General features: G+C 41.5%; 1 protein-coding gene across 1 annotated transcript in view; it reads left to right on the forward strand.

Annotated features, from left to right (window-relative positions):
- GALNT10 (polypeptide N-acetylgalactosaminyltransferase 10) overlaps window positions 1-5,970 on the forward strand; it is a 136,780-nt gene extending 130,810 nt beyond the window's left edge. Inside the window, exon 12 of the mRNA XM_075602151.1 lies at window positions 551-5,970. Coding sequence (XP_075458266.1) covers window positions 551-718 — 168 coding nt within the window. The 3' untranslated portion in view covers window positions 719-5,970. The remainder of the gene's footprint in view (window positions 1-550) is intronic.
- The last annotated feature ends 13,783 nt before the right edge of the window (window positions 5,971-19,753 follow it).

Here is a 19,753-nt window from a genome sequence, read left to right on the forward strand (position 1 = left end):
TCATGCATATATCAATCCAACACATATTGCAGTGCTAATCTCAGAGTACAATTTTATGTTTTACTGGGGTCTCTGTACTGTGAGATTGTAACCATAATTATCTACACTCATCTTGGTTACTTTTGTCTAAATAATAGAGTAGATAATCCTAGTTGAAAGATTGGCGTCTGGTGTATTGTGATGCCCAGTATTATTACATTGAATGATCCGACATTTAGGGCGTTATTCATTAAAGTGCAATAGTGAGCCGGCGCACTATCACATGGAATCTCTCATTGACTTTGTGGGTGGTTCCATGCCCCGATCGGCACAGTCACATTTTAATGAATAACCATTTACTGTAGACTACCAACCAGTTGACAGCAGAAAACCCAACAAAAAAAATGGGATTTAGAATGGGATTTTTAGATTTCTCTATAGATTAATCTATATATAAACATTACCAACTGGCATACAATACCTTGTCGACATGTGCCATTGACAGAATAAGCTGTGTTTCAGCCTGTGAACGCATACAATATAGCTCAAACACTTTTTGTTCTTCTCTTAGGACAAGTCTGTTTATCACCCTATCAGCAACAGCTGCATGGATTGCAAGGAATCAGAGCGCACGATTTTCATGAATATTTGTGACCCCTCCTCGCCCACACAACAATGGACTTTCGAGAACAGCAACTCCACAATTTTAGAGGCCTTCAATAAAAACTTGGACGTATAACAATGGGAGAAATATACATATATAAATAGGAGTATATATATATATTTTAAATCTATATTTTTTATTGGTGGGTGGGGAATTGTTTTCCTTCTGGTAAGAATATATATATATATTTTTTTTTTTTTTACCTTTTGATTTGTCTGTAGGTAAAAAAGGGATATTTTGAAGGTGTAAGTGTAGGCTGGATTTATTTTTTTAATGATGCTGTAACTAAACTTCAGATATTTGTAATATTTAATATTTCAAGACATTTTAATAATTTTGGTCTTTTGATGTGCATATTTAGAATTAATTTCCACTAACAATACAGTGGAATTTATTTTGTCCTCTTGACACACACGGACGTACTTGAGTGCCATTTTAAACAATCTACTCCCTCCTTTTTCTGTTGATCAACAGAAAGATGCTGTTCTAAATATTTTGCATATCTGAGGCCAAAGCATTACCAATACATGATTACATGTATGTAATAAAATAAGTGGTGGAAGTGTTACTTACACAGGAATCATTTGAAGTATTGACAAGATAGCACACATTTTCATTTTGATCTTAGTTTGTTGACATTTATAAAAGTATTGATTATGGTTGTATGAGGCATTATGGGGAATGAGGGCTGTAAATGCCCCTAGTGCGTTTGAGAAGTACAGGCAGTCCTCGGTTATCCAACAGAATCCGTTCTGGAAGTAGCGTTGGATAGTGAAACCGTTGTAAAGTGAGTCCCATGTTAATCAGTGGCGGTGAGCGTTGGATAACGCATTCAGGCGTCGGATAACGCATTTCGGCGTTGAAAAACAGCCCATAGCATTGTAAAGCGTTGGATATGCCATTCATTGTACAGTAAAACGTTGGCTACCGAGGACTACCTGTATTTTCAATATCATAGGGTAGAACTCTGCAACTTAAAGTGGTCCCTCTATGGCAGCAAGGGGGAGAAAGATGCAACCATTCCCAAACAAATTTGACCAAAACAAAAGCATTGAACCGCACTACCAAATATTGGGTTTTAGTTTCTTTTTTTCTCCTAAGAGGTCATAAAACGAACATTTTCATTTTATCTTCACCTATATTCATCTTTTACCTCATCATATTCACCGTTCCGTTTTAATTTCATTTTGATTGTATTTTTCCCAAAAAATAACTAATATCCATTAGCTGCCATTGACTGTAATATCAGTTACGGTGTGAGCGCAATGCAGTACCCTGTATTGGAGGTTAGTGAACCTTCCCCATTGTTGTTTAAAGACTCCCTTAAATCAATCTTGCAATCACTGCCTCCAAGAGAAGATGAAATGGGAGTTAGCCCAAGTGTCAGATTCCAGCTTCATACACACACTCCTGTTACTTATGAAGTAATCATTTTAAAATGTTATTGCAGATCAAAATAAACCCCATTAATGCCATACCATGCAATGTTAAAGTGCATTTCCCCACAGCACATACATCTTACTCCAGTGATCATGAGTTTAAATACAGCATCATTGAAGTGACCAGCTTGCAAGCACAAGTGAACAGCAAATGCCTAAACTTGAACTATTTTCTAGTGCCTTGCTGGACAAGAGAACAGAGGGAGTGGGGTGTACTGGAAAGTTGAGACGATGTGCAATTACTGTGTAGATATGATTAATATTTTCGCGCCTTAACCTGTCAATGCCCAGGAGCCGTTTGGCGTGACCTTTTTTTGCACCAGATCTGTGAATGAGTGTGTACTGTCTTATGTACATGTCCTAGTGAAGGGCTTCACTTACAAAGAAGTTAAACTAACTTACACCCTAATACTGCTATCGGGAGGACGCACATTTGAAAAACAATCATGTACAAATGCTACCAGCCTTGATGACAGGAAAAAAAATAAAAAGCTGCTCACAATACACCCCCCTGTATCCAAGAAAGAAATGCAGGGGGAGGAGGGGGGTGAAATCATATATTTAAATAAGGGTGCAGGATTACCACTAGGAACCACTATCACTAGCTGATAAAAATATCTGGAATGTTAAATATACATAAGACCAAGTCCATCATACAGCAGTTATAAAACGCACAAAATTGTTTTGGTTACAGAAATACGGTTATAGATGTATTGCATACCTTTGCTTGCAGAAATACTGGTGAAAGTACAGTGCACTGGCACTTAACCATTACTGTTTACACTTCTGTGGCACCTTCATTACTACCTTTACTTAAAAATGTACTGTTACAGCCGTATAGTCCACTGATTCTAATTTCTTTCTTTTTTTTTTTTTTCTAACTGCCATAGTGCTGCAGTATAAGGCTGCGGCCCCGCTGGCGCTGAGCGTGCGGTGCTTGCCGCTTTTAGTTACATAAATCTTTGTGTAAGTCCCCGCTCACGCGTTGCACGCACGGTGACTCAACTTGGTGCTTGAGTAAACAAAAAAATGTACGTTTCAAGCGCGCTCAATTTGCCCGCAATGCCCGCGCACGCTTGCGAAATAGGCAGGACACCCGGCGCTCATGCTTGGAGAGCTGGTGCCGTCACCGCTCTCAAGCATGAGCGTGGTCAGCCCCAGCAGGGCTGCAGCCTAAGGCCTCGTCCATGGTTGCTGCTTGCTGGCGGAGGCGTGCTGAGGCGCGCTTCCGCTCAGCACTGAGCCCCTACAGCCGCAATTAGAGTGGCTTTAGTAGGGGCTCGCCTACGCTTCCGCAAGCGCGCGGAAGCGTAGGTCTTACCAGAATCTTACATTTCAGCGATCGGCGGAGCGCAGGGCCGGTCACGTGAGCGGTTCGCCCAATGAGGGCGAACCAGCTCTGTGACGTCACTGGCCCGCCCCCGGCCCACCCCATGACGGCGCGCTGTCTAAGGCCAGGGAAAGCACCCGCTTTCCCTGAGCCTTAGTGCGCCAGCAGAAATCCATGGACGAGGCCTAATGCCTATGTTGTACTGTATGGGCAAAACAATATTATTGCCATGTAATCCACTGATTACCTTTGCCTGCAAAAATACACAGCAGCATAGTCTGTATAGTACCTTTGTTTAATAAAGCACTGTTCTACTGATATAGGCTTCTATAATTTAACATAGTTAATTTCTTAGTTACAGTACTTCCAAAAGCAACAATTAAGTTTTCACCCACATCAACGGGGGAGGGGGACTATAAGCGAATACTGTTGGTACTGTATCGCATTGATGGAGTCTTATGATATTTTACCTTCACTTATGATATGTGATATTACTCAACTTTGACTATTTATATAGATACTTAATCCAGATCTGTTAGAGATATGAGCATGGACAAAAGGGGTTTTGTTCACTTGAACGTCTTAAAATTGATGCATATGTAAACGATAACGAGAATAGAAGTTTTGAGCAAAATTTGTAGCTCATACAGATAGATCTTAATTCTTTAGCACGTGGGTACGTACACATGTGAAACATAGATATATATACATATATATATATCATGAGGCAGCTGTATTTGGTCCACTGATGATAATATTTTTGTGGGTTTATGATGGCTGTCCATCTTAAAGTCTTCATATACAAGGACTTTTCTTTGTTCTTATATTTGTGGTAGTTTCATTTGTTTTTCTTCTGCAGGCTGTGTTAATTACACATTTTTGATCCCGTTTTCATGCTCACACAGGTTGAAGCACGAACACTTTTTGCAACATGTGGCCGACTTGACTAGGTTAAAAGCTGTTTTCTAATGCGATGGTTAATTACTACACACCGCTTACCGAAGTTTGTTTTCTGCTTTAAGTTGAATGATAAAGCCGTTTAATGTGCTAAAGGAAAGTAAAACCCTGAAACAAGACCTTTTCTTTTACCCAAGCTATGCTGGGGTTCTGGTTATAATTAGTTTATCAGCTTGAGAAGTATAGTATCGAGTCAGTGCCAGTATACTTCTGTACGCTATAACCTGTAGCTATCCTACACAGAACTACCACTTGGTCCATGTTTTTCTCTATCAATTGTCCTTCATTATTCCTTTTTGTATTGGGATTACGTTCTTCACTGTAAGAATTCATTAGTTTTCCCTATATAAGAAAAATATTGCTGGTGATTATACATTTCAGGGAAATGTAATTATATATTTCACTGTACTCGGCCTGAATCACATCAATGTATCTATTAACGAACACTTGCATTGCACATTCCGATATTTGTTGTTCAGTTCTGTGGCATTACACTTTTGTGCTAAAATGCCGACGTCTACTAAACGTTTTCAATTCTGCTCTGCAATGCATTGTTGGCTCCTGTAGCAGCAAAACGTTAATGATAATAGTACATGGTTGAGTACTTAATACTTATTGGTACTCCTGAGACAATGTTGGTAAGGGTGACATTTAAAGTGAAGTAGCTGGTTGATATCATCTGCTATTCATTGCTACTGCGACTTCACGAGATAGCCATGATGTAGTTCGTAGAAGATTCATTGTAGGTTGTGATACCTTTTAGCCGACCAACACAAGAGTTCTTGGGAGATTAAATTAAAGTGTACAGAACTTTCTAAACATCATAGGTTTCTACACTACACTTGTAGTAGAAACCTATAAAGTTTCAAAAGCACTGTACATTTTAATTTATTTTACAAAAAATTCTTATTTTGGTCTGCTAAAAAGTATCAAACGACAACAAATTAAATTAAAAATATATATATATATATATTTATTTTTCTACGCCAGAATTGGCTTTGTAGGTATCACACTGCCAATTTTGAGTGATGTCTTGTGGAATGCCTTATCACCTTCAAGTTCTGCGTTTTCATCAATTTTAAGAAAGATCTATACTTCAAATAATGTGGTGATAACTATTTTGAATGAAAAGACAAACTGCAAAAAATAAAAATGGACAGTATTTTGAATGTTGATGAATGCTTTGCTTATATAATATCTGCAGCAGTGGGGAAATTAACAAAGGATTTTATCTTGAAAAGTAGGTGTACTGTATAACCAGACAAACTGCAATTGCAGCCACTAACATAGCTAACCTTGTCTGTTGCCCTTGATGTAGTGGGTATGTCTTCCTTACCATTCCAGCACTATACACTCTTCATGCTCCAAGCTTTAAAACTTCCCTGTGACTAAATGATGCTGCTCTGTATCCAAAGGAGCATGGGTCTTTTGCTTCTGATAGATGAGGAATGGGTGGTGGGTGGTATTAGCACTTTAACTTTAGTGGCGTGGATAATCCTCGATTACTTTTCTGATATGCATTGATAGGTTTTTAAAGGCTAAAATAAACTTATTTTATAATGTATTTAAAATGAATAAATTTTACAAAGATTTTTTTCTCAGCTTGTGTAAGTTTGACTGATGCTTTTTGGGTCTGTTCTTCAGTCTCTGCAGTAGTGCCGATCTGGCACTTTTCCCCCACAGTAATGAGCAACAAAAGTGTTCATACAACTTTTTGCCCATTTAAAAATCCACTTTGTTTGATCCAACATGTGCTGTTACTCCCAAGAAGAACGGTCGGTGCCACACCAAACCCACAAATACAAACTGTGCAATCAAGAGATTCCTGTCAAACAATATTGCAAAAAAATCAAAAAGGCAGACACAATATGAGGGTAGGTTATAGATATAAAGGATACATGATGGTGAATCAGCCACCACTAACCTAATATAATTAGTATTTTTTAACATGTAAGATATAGAGCTTTTGGGGACAGCACAAGTGTCGGGTATAGAGGGTGCACATAGAAGGAACACCACCTCCCAAGTTGGTATCTAGTACAGGGGTGAGCAACGCCAAGACTCAAGGGCCACCAACAGCTCACATTTTAAGGTTATCCCTGTTTCAGCACAGGTGGGTCAATCTTCAACTGAGCCAACAGTCTGCTAAAACAGGGATATACTTAAAATCTGACCTGTTGGTGGCCGTTGAGGACTGGAGTTGCCCACTCCTGATCTCGTAATACAGGTTTTCCAGCACTCTAAATGCATTAATAATGGTTTCCAGAGATAGGCCAGCAGAGGCCTGAAATGCATTGTGCCATTATGCAAAGGAATTGCCACTTTTCTGCTACGTTATGTTGAGGTTTTTTTTTTACCTGTATATCAATTTTACTTTTGAATCTGATTTGGACATATACCGAGTTGTAGTGACTTTTCTTTTCTTGACAATATGTTCATATGATTTCAAGAGAAATTAGCCATTAATGTATTTGGAGTGCTGGTGTTCTTTCCTTTAAACAAATATTATTCTTCCAGTATTTGGATATTTAAGAAAGTTTTTCTTTGAGCGTTGTCATGAACCAGTCTTTTGCACACTTTTTTTTTTTCACGTGAAGCCCCACGCCTGGCAAGGTTGATCAGGAGGAAAAGGGAAGACCACTTAGCCTATGCAAGAGCCTTCTCAACAGTGATCTCGCATAACAATGAGAAACGAAATGACTCGCTCAGGCTAACTTTAAAGGCACAATCCACCCCCAATTAGCCTCAGAGTTTTTGTTTGTTTCCAAGCTTAGAACCGGGGGATCCTCCAGAGGCAAACTTAACTATTCAGCTCCGGGGGGCTCCCTTGCTCCTAATATACTGGTGACATTACTGATATTACTTCCTGGTTTGTAAATGGAATTTTAATAACCATCCAATAGGAAGTCAAAACATGATGTTGCAGCTTACTATTGGCCTTAGATTTGGTGGCCATTTTGTTTCTCCTGAGGGATATCTGGAGCTGAAAATGGTGAAGTTTGGCTCATGGAAACCCTTGGTGCCCACCATGTAAAAAAATAATTATGCTGACGACAAAATAAATAGTAGGAGGAACTTCTCTTTTAAAAACTATTTCAAATTACACATCTGGTCCTGGTATAGGCTGCACCTTTTTTGTAAACACAACACTGAGCAATAGCAAACTCCATGTGACAGTTTTGTAAACAGTGTTAGAACCTGTTTGTATTTACATTTTTGACGATTATTGCACATATTCAGTGGTTGCCGTGCATTATAAAAACTCAAAAGAGAACGTTTGTGTGAGTAAAAACGAAAGTATTCCTATAATGGTGCATACCCAAGTATAAAAATGTACCGTTAATCCAGCCGTTTAAAATATATGCACACGGTTGTAAGTATAAACAAATATTTGTAATTGCATAGTGTAGCTATACATAAACACTCAAAAGGGTTGTCATACTGAAAATTCTATCCCCTTAATTAGTAAAACCTGTTGAATCTCAGGTGACCAATGTCTCTGCTGATTAGTTAGATGTCCTGCAGGTATGGATACCTCATGAAGTGGATAAGGTCTCTACTCCGATGTAAAGGTAAGTACACAAATCTAGAAGCAATACGAATTGGTGGAGGGCGTGTCGAGCATGGTGCTCTAATTTACAGGTAGAAGTGTATATACTGCACCGACACACTTTATTCGAGCAAATACCCAGTATGTACCTGGCAGATACCTGGAATGCGCCGCTCCTCACCTCTGACAAGCCCTGTTGCGTTTGCCTTCCCAGCCTGGGTTCATGCCTGGCTGACGGGCGGCTGATCTGTTAAATGATAATGATTAGGATTTAATAGGCTGCAATGCTTTGCGTGTCTACCAGATGGCATAAATTCATGAATTGTAATGCAGTATATATATATATACTGTGCAGTATTGCAGCCAGCGGGAATAAAATGCTTCAATCCCTGCCTGGAAAATAACCCAATGCACTCGGGCAGAAAACAGTCACAAACCTTAATACACCCGGGTATACCCGAATTCGTGGGACTAGCCGAGCTCGAATAAAGTGTGTCGCCAGTGTACACACAAACAGTGTTATTAAATATAATGTACTGCAAGTATATACAGTAGAAGTTCATTTCTTGCATAGTATATGTGTATTGGTTTATGAACCAGCAGTGGAGGTGTATAGAATTGAATAATCACCTTCAGACTCGCATCACATCCCACCAAATAGTCACCTGATGTTTTTGGTACATTGTAGCTCGTAAAGTACAAAGCTAACCATAGCTTAAACAGAGCACAATCTGAGTATGGTCGCCTAGGTCAAAGACCCTTCGGCTCCGTTAAGTATATAATTTCATTTAAAAATGTATATTTCCTTGCGATCTGTAGGTAAAGTCTGCAACTGCGTCTTAAGTGTTCCTGTTTGCCCAGCCATTCATCCCCCCCGCCACACACACACACACACACACACTGCAAGACGTCACGTCATACAACTGGGACGTATCTACCGCCCACACCCGATGAGCGTTTCGCTGATGGGTACAGTTTCATCTGGGGCTGTGTAAGGCTCTCTCGCAGCATCTTTTATAGTTTATTTGGTTGTCATGGCAACCCGTTTATAGTTAGTCTAGTTCCTTACAGTTAAGAAATTCATTCCACCTAGCTGATTCTTGATGATATCTACTGACTTATCTTCTGGCTGGTTTATGTTTTGTTAGTTTATTAGTATGTAAAGTTGGAACATGGCAATTCCTTGCCTTATTTGTATTGAGCTGTAGTTCCTATTAAAACCTATTTAGTCAGTTTATCGTGAAGTGCCCTGGGCATCCCACTCCCCCTGGATGCTTGGTCATGTCTTTTGAACCGGCCTCTAACAGATATTGACCGGCGCTCAAACAAAATGTTGGCCCACATGGAACGACATACTCCATTGCTGCTCTCTAGATGAGCCCAAACCTTCCATCTCTTATCCAAATAAAAATGAAAAAAAGTCTGGTGCTTTCTTCAAATGGAGAAAGTGACGAGCATATTACGGGACTCGTGCTCAAAATTCCAGAAGGTAGGGCACCCTTGGCTGAACTATGAGAGCCTTCAACCGTCTGGTTGGCCACCCCTTAATCAATCTAGCAACCTCGAGTAAAGAGACCAGGGTCGCCTTGGAGTAGCTCCGTGCAATCATATAGTGGAATTACTTCCCAATACTACTCATTGGTATTACTGTATAATTTTCCCGAAAATCCTGCATATTTAATGGTTCATTGTAATCAAGAATGTAAAATCCAAATGTCAAAACTGTTGCTGTACCCCCCTCCCTTCCCTTCTGTACTTTCTGTTCCCCCTCCCGGCCCTCACATTGACGAATACTGAAAATCAAAAAAATGTAAGTATAAAAAATGTGTTAAACGTATTTCGGAGTTTCTTTTGGACATTGGCAGTAAAGAGTTTCTCAGTACATTTTTCCCCGAATAAATGGGGTATACATAAAACCTTCATATCGCCCCCCAGAGGATAAAGTACCTAATGTATAAATCCATTGTGCTTCTTTGTAGAAGCTTCCTATCCCAATTTTCTTTTCTAATATTAGTGGCAATTTGTGAGCTGATTTCCACCATGTTGGTCCCTCACATGACGTGAGATTGGTGAGTCTAGATGATGTATTAATACTATATGTTGAAAGGAGTTTAGTGCTCACTGAGCAGGCCCTGACTAGGACTAGTGGTGCAGAAGGTGGAGCAGTGAGGGAGGACCAGGAACAGGTACGTAGCTGGGTAACAGTTACAAGGGGAAGCTGGGGGTAGAGGAAGAGATATATATTGCACATGCGAGGAAACTTACCTGGTCTTTTATTTAGTAATCCAGAGACAAAGTTAGCAAAGTTCAGGAGAAAAGTTGGACGACAAGTATGCCTTATAGGCTGGTCCAGAACCTACGTGGAAAATGTAGAATATTACAGTTTTCTTATAAATGTTTTAATTAAACTAGAATCTAGAACAGTTAAGACAGGAATTCTAGATCAGTTTGTGGATTGTTGACTGATAGCTATCCAGCTACGAGCCAAACCAAAGTTAAAGTTTATAATATGTGTATTTTGTACAGGTTGAAAGAAAAAGTTTTTTTCCACTTAGAATCCCAGCTCCAAATGAGATTCCCACCAGTGGACACACAGTTTGGGACAGAATAGACGAGATGGTGCATATGATGGACTGTGGATCTCAGGTATCAAAACCGCCCCACCCACACTTCCTGACTACACACCACAATCATCCCAAAGGTAGAGTCAAAGGCCCAGGATGCATATGGCTTCACCCTCACCCAAGTTAAAAACCCTATGCCTTTTCCACCCAATTTTTACCTAATTTTTCTCCCATTTTTTTCAACTATATCCAATCATTGCCAACATCACTACACCAGACTTCATGGGGCCAATGATTTGAGTATATATACAGCCCTAGGCTTTATAAAGCCGAAGGAGGAAGCAAATATGCGAAACACCCATAGAGAAAGAGATAAATGGTTAAATGACCAGCAATCTAAAAAGTCTCCCTAAATGTCAAAGGACTGAACTCACCCAGGAAAAGAAGACTAATGTTCTGAGATTTCAAGAAAAACCTGGGGGATATCTATATAATACAAGAAACGTATCTAAATAGAGAGGATACAGCAAGACTTTGAGACAAAATGTGTCCCCAGATCTCATTCCCCGGCCCAGAACAAAAAGGCAGGAGTCGCGATTCTTTTCAGAACTACAGTCCCTTCTCACTAGAAACAATAAAAAGACAAGTCAGGAAGGATGATTATTTCGAGTAAACTAGGAACAGTAGACATAACCATAGCAAACATGTAAGCCCCCAACGAGGACCAAGAGTCCTTCATAGACAAGGCCCTCCACACTATTACTCAAAATAAAGGACGACTAATAATCGGGGGACATTTAAACACCATATTGGACACCACTAGAGACAAGGCAAAACCCTCTAACAAAGATTTCAACCCAAGGCTAAAAAGAGACAGGCTGAAAAAAATTCTGGTTGAAAAATGCCCTGATAAGACACGTGGAGGCTGATGAATCCTACTTCTAGGAGTTACTCGTTCTATTCAGCCCCACATCACCAATATACAAGAATAGATTATAATCTAATTTCTAGAGACCTGGCAGACCGCATAATTAGTGCAGAAATGGACAATATCACGTGGTCTGACCACGCCCCAGTCGTGCCAACGCTAAAAGATACAAAACAGGGATCTCCTAAGGGGAAGTGGAGGCTAAATGATTTATTATTGGGGATGCTCAAAACCAGGGATACCATAGAAGAAGCTTTACGAGAGTACTTCACACAAAATGGCAACGGACAGGTTAGCGAACCTATTTTATGGGTGGCTCATAAGGCAACAATGAGGGGAAAAATTATTAGTATAGTATCACACACAAAAAAAAAGAGAAGAACAAGAGATTAGCTATACTAAATGACAATTTAAAAAAAACAAAAAACGAAGAAGTGTACCAACAGAGACAGTCAACTGACATTAGAGAGAAAATAGATATAGACAGGAGGGAAATTAAAAATATAAATTACGAGAAGGGGAATAACGCTGATAAATATCTAGCAGCGAAACTAAGGAACAAAATGTCCAGCTTAAATATATTTAGCCTACAAACAGACCAGTTTGTTTTTATTTTAATAGATGCCTCCCAAAAAAAAAAAAAACACATTTAACTGGCAGGAAATCAGAAGCACAAAGAAAGGCTGCTGAAGCATCATCAAGAGTTGGAAGTGAAAATAATCTTTATATATTGGCATCATACAGCAAAACCAGAATTCGCGTTTATCAAGAAGCACTAAGATTAAGTAAAAATATACATCTTTGATGGTGCGCTGTTACCTGTAGGCTCACAGGAGGCCTGATTCTCCCCTGCAGGGAGCCTGGGGTGTATCTGGTTCACCCGGTGACAGCGCCTCCACATGTGAAGGATCCTAGCACTGCTGGATACACCTTGCACAGGACCAATACAATACACACACTTGCATATATATATAACAGGTTTACTGAACATCAGATAAGAACACACATATATATATATATATATATATATATATATATATATATATATATATATATATATATATATATATATATATATATATATATATATATATATATATATATATATATCAAAGGCTCCTTACCAGGCAGACCAGAGAATCCAGGGAATCCAAAGCAGGCACAGCAAGGAAGAGACAGCACACTTGTTAGCAAAAAGAATTGTATTAGTGAAGCAGGCACAAAACACCAACGTTTCGGTCCTAAAAACAGGACCTTTATCAAGGGAGTGATAAAGGTCCTGTTTTTAGGACCGAAACGTTGGTGTTTTGTGCCTGCTTCACTAATACAATTCTTTTTGCTAACAAGTGTGCTGTCTCTTCCTTGCTGTGCCTGCTTTGGATTCCCTGGATTCTCTGGTCTGCCTGGTAAGGAGCCTTTGATTGTATTCATTCATATGGGACTAAGCACCTGTCCTCATCTGTATTTGTGTGCCATCTGCTCTGTTACCTATACATATATATACATATATATATATATATATATATATATATATATATATATATATATATATATATACACAAATATAGCTGTATGCTCATCTGCATGTCTTAGGCAGGTCTGCAACCCCGCCTTTCCCCATTATCACCCAGCATACAGCACTTCCACTGCAGCAAGGGATTCTGGGAAATGACATGCAAATGAGCACACAGTGTCACTTTTTGCCTCAATAACCATTTTTAACATGGTTCCCTATAGGCTTAAGCTTGCTGCATGGTCACAGCTTTGAGCACATCCAGGGTTAAGGTGCATACCCAGAAAACCACCCACAGACAGCTGTTTCGACCTTGATGGGTCTCATCAGTGTGGGGTTGATTTTACTGGGAATGCAAGAGAGGCTATGGGATAGGCTAAACCATAATACTGAGTTAAGTTATGGTGAGTAAAAAAAGTGACAAAAACCCTCCACAGGAAAGCAAATATGCAAATATAGCTGTATGCTCATCTGCATGTCTTAGGCAGGTCTGCAACCCCGCCTTTCCCCATTATCACCCAGCATACAGCACTTCCACTGCAGCAAGGGATTCTGGGAAATTACATGCAAATGAGCACACAGTGTCACTTTTTGCCTCAATAACCATTTTTAACATGGTTCCCTATAGGCTTAAGCTTGCTGCATGGTCACAGCTTTGAGCACAGCCAGGGTTAAGGTGCATACCCAGAAAACCACCCACAGACAGCTGTTTCGACCTTGATGGGTCTCATCAGTGTGGGGTTGATTTTACTGGGAATGCAAGAGAGGCTATGGGATAGGCTAAACCATAATACTGAGTTAAGTTATGGTGAGTAAAAAAAGTGACAAAAACCCTCCACAGGAAAGCAAATATGCAAATATAGCTGTACGCTCATCTGCATGTCTTAGGCAGGTCTGCAACCCCGCCTTTCCCCATTATCACCCAGCATACAGCACTTCCACTGCAGCAAGGGATTCTGGGAAATGACATGCAAATGAGCACACAGTGTCACTTTTTGCCTCAATAACCATTTTTAACATGGTTCCCTATAGGCTTAAGCTTGCTGCATGGTCACAGCTTTGAGTACAGCCAGGGTTAAGGTGCATACCCATAAAACCACCCACAGACAGCTGTTTCGACCTTGATGGGTCTCATCAGTGTGGGGTTGATTTTACTTGCATTCCCAGTAAAATCAACCCCACACTGATGAGACCCATCAAGGTCGAAACAGCTGTCTGTGGGTGGTTTTCTGGGTATGCACCTTAACCCTGGCTGTGCTCAAAGCTGTGACCATGCAGCAAGCTTAAGCCTATAGGGAACCATGTTAAAAATGGTTATTGAGGCAAAAAGTGACACTGTGTGCTCATTTGCATGTAATTTCCCAGAATCCCTTGCTGCAGTGGAAGTGCTGTATGCTGGGTGATAATGGGGAAAGGCGGGGTTGCAGACCTGCCTAAGACATGCAGATGAGCATACAGCTATATTTGCATATTTGCTTTCCTGTGGAGGGTTTTTGTCACTTTTTTTACTCACCATAACTTAACTCAGTATTATGGTATATATATATATATATATATATATATATATATATATATATATATATATATATATATATATATATATATATATATATATATATATATATATATATATATATATATATATATATATATATAAAAAGAAAAAGTATAAGGTGCGCAAAACTGATTTCAAATAGTGTTGCAATGATGTCTATGAGTGCTGCCACAATGTAATGGGTGTACACCACCCCAAAGAAAATACAAAGTACAAAAGGCGCAAATCAGAGAGACAGGTGCATGGATATACAACACCTGAAGGATAAATACGTGAACAAGTCCTATATTCGAATTCCACAACGAGATGAACCTATAAATGAAAAAGATACCAATATGGTGAAGTATGTTTATGAATAAATTATTGCGCAAGTAACAGAGGCTACTTACAATGTAGCAGAAATAACAGGCTTATCGGTAAAATGCTTTCAGATCGCTGCATCAAAGGGGCTGATAATCTCAGGAACCGCTCACTCCGCCTGTGTGCTTGGATGCGGAAGCTTCACTGCTCAGCTGTAATCGGCAGTTGCGCGGGTCCTCTGATGGTGACATCACTCCCCTAAACGGGGATACAGCTGGCTCCGTTCACTCGGTGAGATTAGCCACAGGGCTCAATTCTGAGATTAATATAACAGTCCCAATAGCCTTTAATAAGGCTTTGCAGCAAATAGAAAGACCGTTAAAAAGTCCTGAATATAACAGAAAATAGGGAGATCTACTAAGAGACCCTCACCCTACTAGTTTCGTCTTAGTTTAGACTTCTTCTGGGACACACACACACACACACACACTGTATGCCTCGCACGGCTGTAACCTCACAATGCCCCCAACCGCTTTGTCTACACCCTGGTGTGGTTTTTCCCCAAAGTACTGAGCAACCACAATCTAGGTGGGAGTCAGGGCGTAGCTGGGGCCTATAAGGGGTCTCTGGCCTAGTGCAGGGACCTGACACCCTGCACACGCACACACGCACACACGCACACAAAAACCTTCACCCTTCTGGTCCCTGAAGCGCTCCAAATGTATCTATTCTAGGCGCAGGGGATCTCTGCAGCCCTATTGGCTGGTATGCACCATGTGTCCCTTGTCCCAGAGGCTCATAGGACATGTAGTCCCTGCGTAGAGCCTTTCCCTATTGGCTGCCGCTTGCGCTATGCGTCTACACAGCCCCTGTGCACTCTGTGACAATCACCGATCTTATCTTACTCCGATACCACTGCTGAGATTCGTAGTGGGGTGCCCCTAACGAATCATAGGCTACTCGGTTGGGAGGGTACTTTACTCGTTAGCTTCTGCGAATCTCTTCTGCAACTCCCTTTGGGGAGTAGTAATCGTATGCTTGAGGCTCAGTCTCTCTCATTGGGGGTATAACAGTCTCTACAAAGTCTCTTTTCCATATTGGCAGCTGCTTGCGCTATGCGTCTACATTCTGGGGCTTTTAGTTCCACACGGAGCCCTGGGCTAAGATGGCCACCACTGCTCACTGCCTTCTGCGCATGCATTCCTGCGCGCTCCCGCGAGTACTAAAATGGCGGCGCACTTACCAGTGTCCCACCGCGGAGCCCCTAGAGCACCGGAGCGCTTCCTACCTGCTGGCCACACTCCACTGCAGCTCCCTGTATCTACGGCGGTCAGTCTGCAACCTCCGGCAGTACCCAGACTAATCGCTGCCGCACTAGGAGGTAAGAGGAGGGGGGGTAGGGGAGCTCAGAGGGGGCCTGGCCACATATATATAATAGAATGATTCCCCACAAAGAGAAATCAAGAAACAGCACTCAGTATAAAATGCAAAAAAAAAACAACTATTTAAATACAGGTTTTTTTTTTTTTGCATCTTATACTGAGCGCTGTTTCTTGATTTCTCTGTGGGGAATCATTCTGTTCTACTTGGTCTTATGGAACATGCACCACACCATACCATTTACTATTGGAGTGCCAGCTGCTTCCCTTTTTTATATACAGGCATACCCCATATTAACGTACGCAATGGGTCCAGAGCATGTATGTAAAGCGAAAATGTACTTAAAGTGAAGCACTACCTTTTTTTCACTTATCGATGCATGTACTCTACTGCAATCGTCATACGTGTGTAGCCCCCTGTAAACAGCACAGGCTATACATATCTTTCTCCTACTGAGGTAAGTCCTGTTATGGGCAGGCACCAGTAGTAATCATGGGTTTTCCCCCCTTCAAGCCCTGCCCTGAGTGATAGATGCAGGCCCCTGACTCTGCTGCAGGCATGAGACAGAGGGGAGGTCCTGTTGACATCATAGGGGGTGGGGCTAAGACTATTTAGCAGCCCATTCCTGTAAGTGACAGTTGGTCTACTCTGGAGTCCGTTCTGATAGGGCTCTGGAGCTGTTCTGTCCTGGGAGTTGGAGGAGTAGACCAAGCTCCGTCCTGGGAGCAAGCGAACAAGCAAGGGAGAACTCTGGCCTATTACATTTGGAGAGCGAGCCGAGTTCAGGTGGACCAATGCCCCTCACCCCGATGAAGGGGTGATGGGGAGAATCCATCCCCCACCCAGAGGATACCCTCTGAGGTGGGCAGCGGGGTATTGAGGCCCCACTACAGTCCATCCTTTCGGAGTACACACTTGGAGGGAAGGAGAGGAGGAAAGGCCTGTACAGAATGGAGGGTCATGTGTGCTGTGGAGATTGCTGTTGTTGCTGCAGCTGTTGTTGTTGCTACTACTGCTGAGCGCGGCTCGGAGCAATAAAGAGAGACATTACCTTTTACTAAAGATTGTTGTGTGATTCTGGAGCATTCACCCTGGGACCAGGGGTCACTCTTCTATACAGGTCCTACTCCCATACACTGGGAAGGTATAGAGGATGGAGGCGCTGCACCACCACTAAGAGAATGGAGGCTAATACCCCGGAAGCCTGGTCCTGTGATCCCCCACACCACCGCGGGAGACTCGGGCCCTCCTGTTCCACGCAGGTACGCACCACCCAGTACATGTAATCCGCCCTCACACACCCTAGATATGTCAGATGAGTCTAGGGGGGGGGGGAAGAAGGGTTACACGTGCATAGCTTGTATAAATAACGCATTTGTAACAGGCTCTATAGTCTCCCCGCTTGCGCACAGCTTCGGTACAGGTAGGGAGCTGGTATTGCTGTTCAGGACGTGACGACAGGCGCATGCGCGAGCTGCTGTTTGCCTATTGGGTGATATGTCCTTACTTGCAAGTGTACTTAAAGTGAGTGTCCTTAAACTATGGTATGCCTGTATACAGTATATAAATCAAACACGAATAGACGTCCGGCGGTGTTACAATGGATAAAGCAAGAAAGGTTTTTACTTAAAAACAGTGCATCCTGGAATGTAACTGTGACTGAAGCCTATCCCTCCCCCCTGTGCAGTATGTGATTTATGACTTAAGGTGTTAAATGGTCTTGAATGTTAGTGCTATAAGTGTTTGTTTTTTTTTAGCTTCATTAGAGTGCGGTACAATGTGGTATCTTCCATATTTTGATGTAGAGGTATCTGTACCGTGTTAGCTGAGCTTAATAATCAAAAACAAATTTGTTTTTGATTATTAAGCTCGGCTAACACGATAAAGATATATATCAAATGGAAATATTACTTTGCGCTCATTTGCATGTCTTGGACAGGTCTGCAACCCCGCCTTTCACCATTGTCGCCCAGCATACAGTGCTTCCACTGCAGCAAGGGATTCTGGGAAATTACATGCCAATGAGCACAAAGTGCCACCTTTTGCTTCAAATCCATTTTGACATGGACCCCTATAAGTTTATGCTTGCTGCATTGCACAGCTTTTCAGCACCGCCTGGGTTAAGATGCATAGCCAGTAAACCTGCCCACAGACAGCGGTTTCGACCTTAATGGGTCTGTTCACTGTGAGGCTGGTTATACTGGCTTTGCAATTTGTAGCTTGGATAGGTATGCTAATTGGCAAAATTCTTTAAATTGCTAGATTTTTTTTTTAATGCGGAGGTGTTATATATAGTACCGCAGTTTCATGAGACACGAGATAACTCTCTTCCCATGAGTGCTATAGGCCATGGCTATTACATACTGCGTTACATGCATGTACACACAGCTGTCTCTTACACATACACATACTCTATGTAATTACATCCCTATATACCAATAGGGACCACATAGTATCTACACACACTTTTAGTAATGCAACACCCTCTTACATTTCCACACCTACCCACACCATTTATATATACTCACACTCCACACACACTTTTGTAAAGCGCTGTATACACTGTGGGCTCTTTATAAATTTTTATTTACAAACACACACCCCCACATCACTAACATTCAGGGACTATTTAACACCTCAAGTCATAAATCGCATACTACACAGGGGGAGGGATAGGTTTCAATCACAGATAACATTCCAAGATGTGCTGTTTTTAAGTAAAACCCTTGCTTGCTTTACTCAATGTAACATCGCTGGAAGAAGAGATCAGTGTACTGTATCTTGAAAACTCGCACAAATAAAGCATTTCGTTAGCCACAGAACAGTATTGTCTATTCATTTTGATTTATATATATAATGACACCTCGGAATTAAAAAAAAATCTAGCAATTTAAAGAATTTTGCCAATTAGCATATAAAACGAAATTACGATGCACATTGACTTAATACTTGGCGAAGCGCTGGCAAACTCTGACTCAGCTGCTGCTTTTCTCACAAATCGAGAACGGTACATTTTGCAGTTCGCAACCTCATGCAAAGGTTTTGCACATCTATAGTTGCAAACATATTTACGTGGCAACAACCCCTTGCTAATATTTGAAAAATGTGACACACTTGCTAATTTGTAGTCACCCTTCTTTCCATTAGAACTATTTTTATTTGGCTTTTAGATTTTGTTTGGTTTTATGAAAACAAAGAAATAGAACAGGCCCTTCCTATGCTGATAGCCAGGGAGTGGAGAGCTGGAACAACTCTCCCAGCTGTCCTATGTTCGGCAGTGGGCGGGCGCGTGTGTGTGTGCGGGCGAGTGTGTGTGTGTGTGGGGGGGCGGGGGAGGGTGTGTGTGGGCGGGGGAGTGTGTGTGTGTGTGTGTGTGTGTGTGTGGGCGGGTGTGTGTGTGTGTGGGCGGGGGAGTGTGTGTGTGTGTGTGGGCGGGCGAGTGTGTGTGTGTGTGTGTGTGTGTGTGTGTGTGTGTGTGTGTGTGTGTGTGTGGACGGGGGAGTGTGTGTGTGTGTGTGCGGAGGAGTGTGTGTGTGTGTGTGTGTGGGCGGGGGAGTGTGTGTGTGTGTGTGTGTGTGTGCGTGCGTGTGTGTG

Source organism: Ascaphus truei, chromosome 5, assembly GCF_040206685.1.
Source record: "Ascaphus truei isolate aAscTru1 chromosome 5, aAscTru1.hap1, whole genome shotgun sequence".
NCBI lineage: Eukaryota > Metazoa > Chordata > Amphibia > Anura > Ascaphidae > Ascaphus > Ascaphus truei.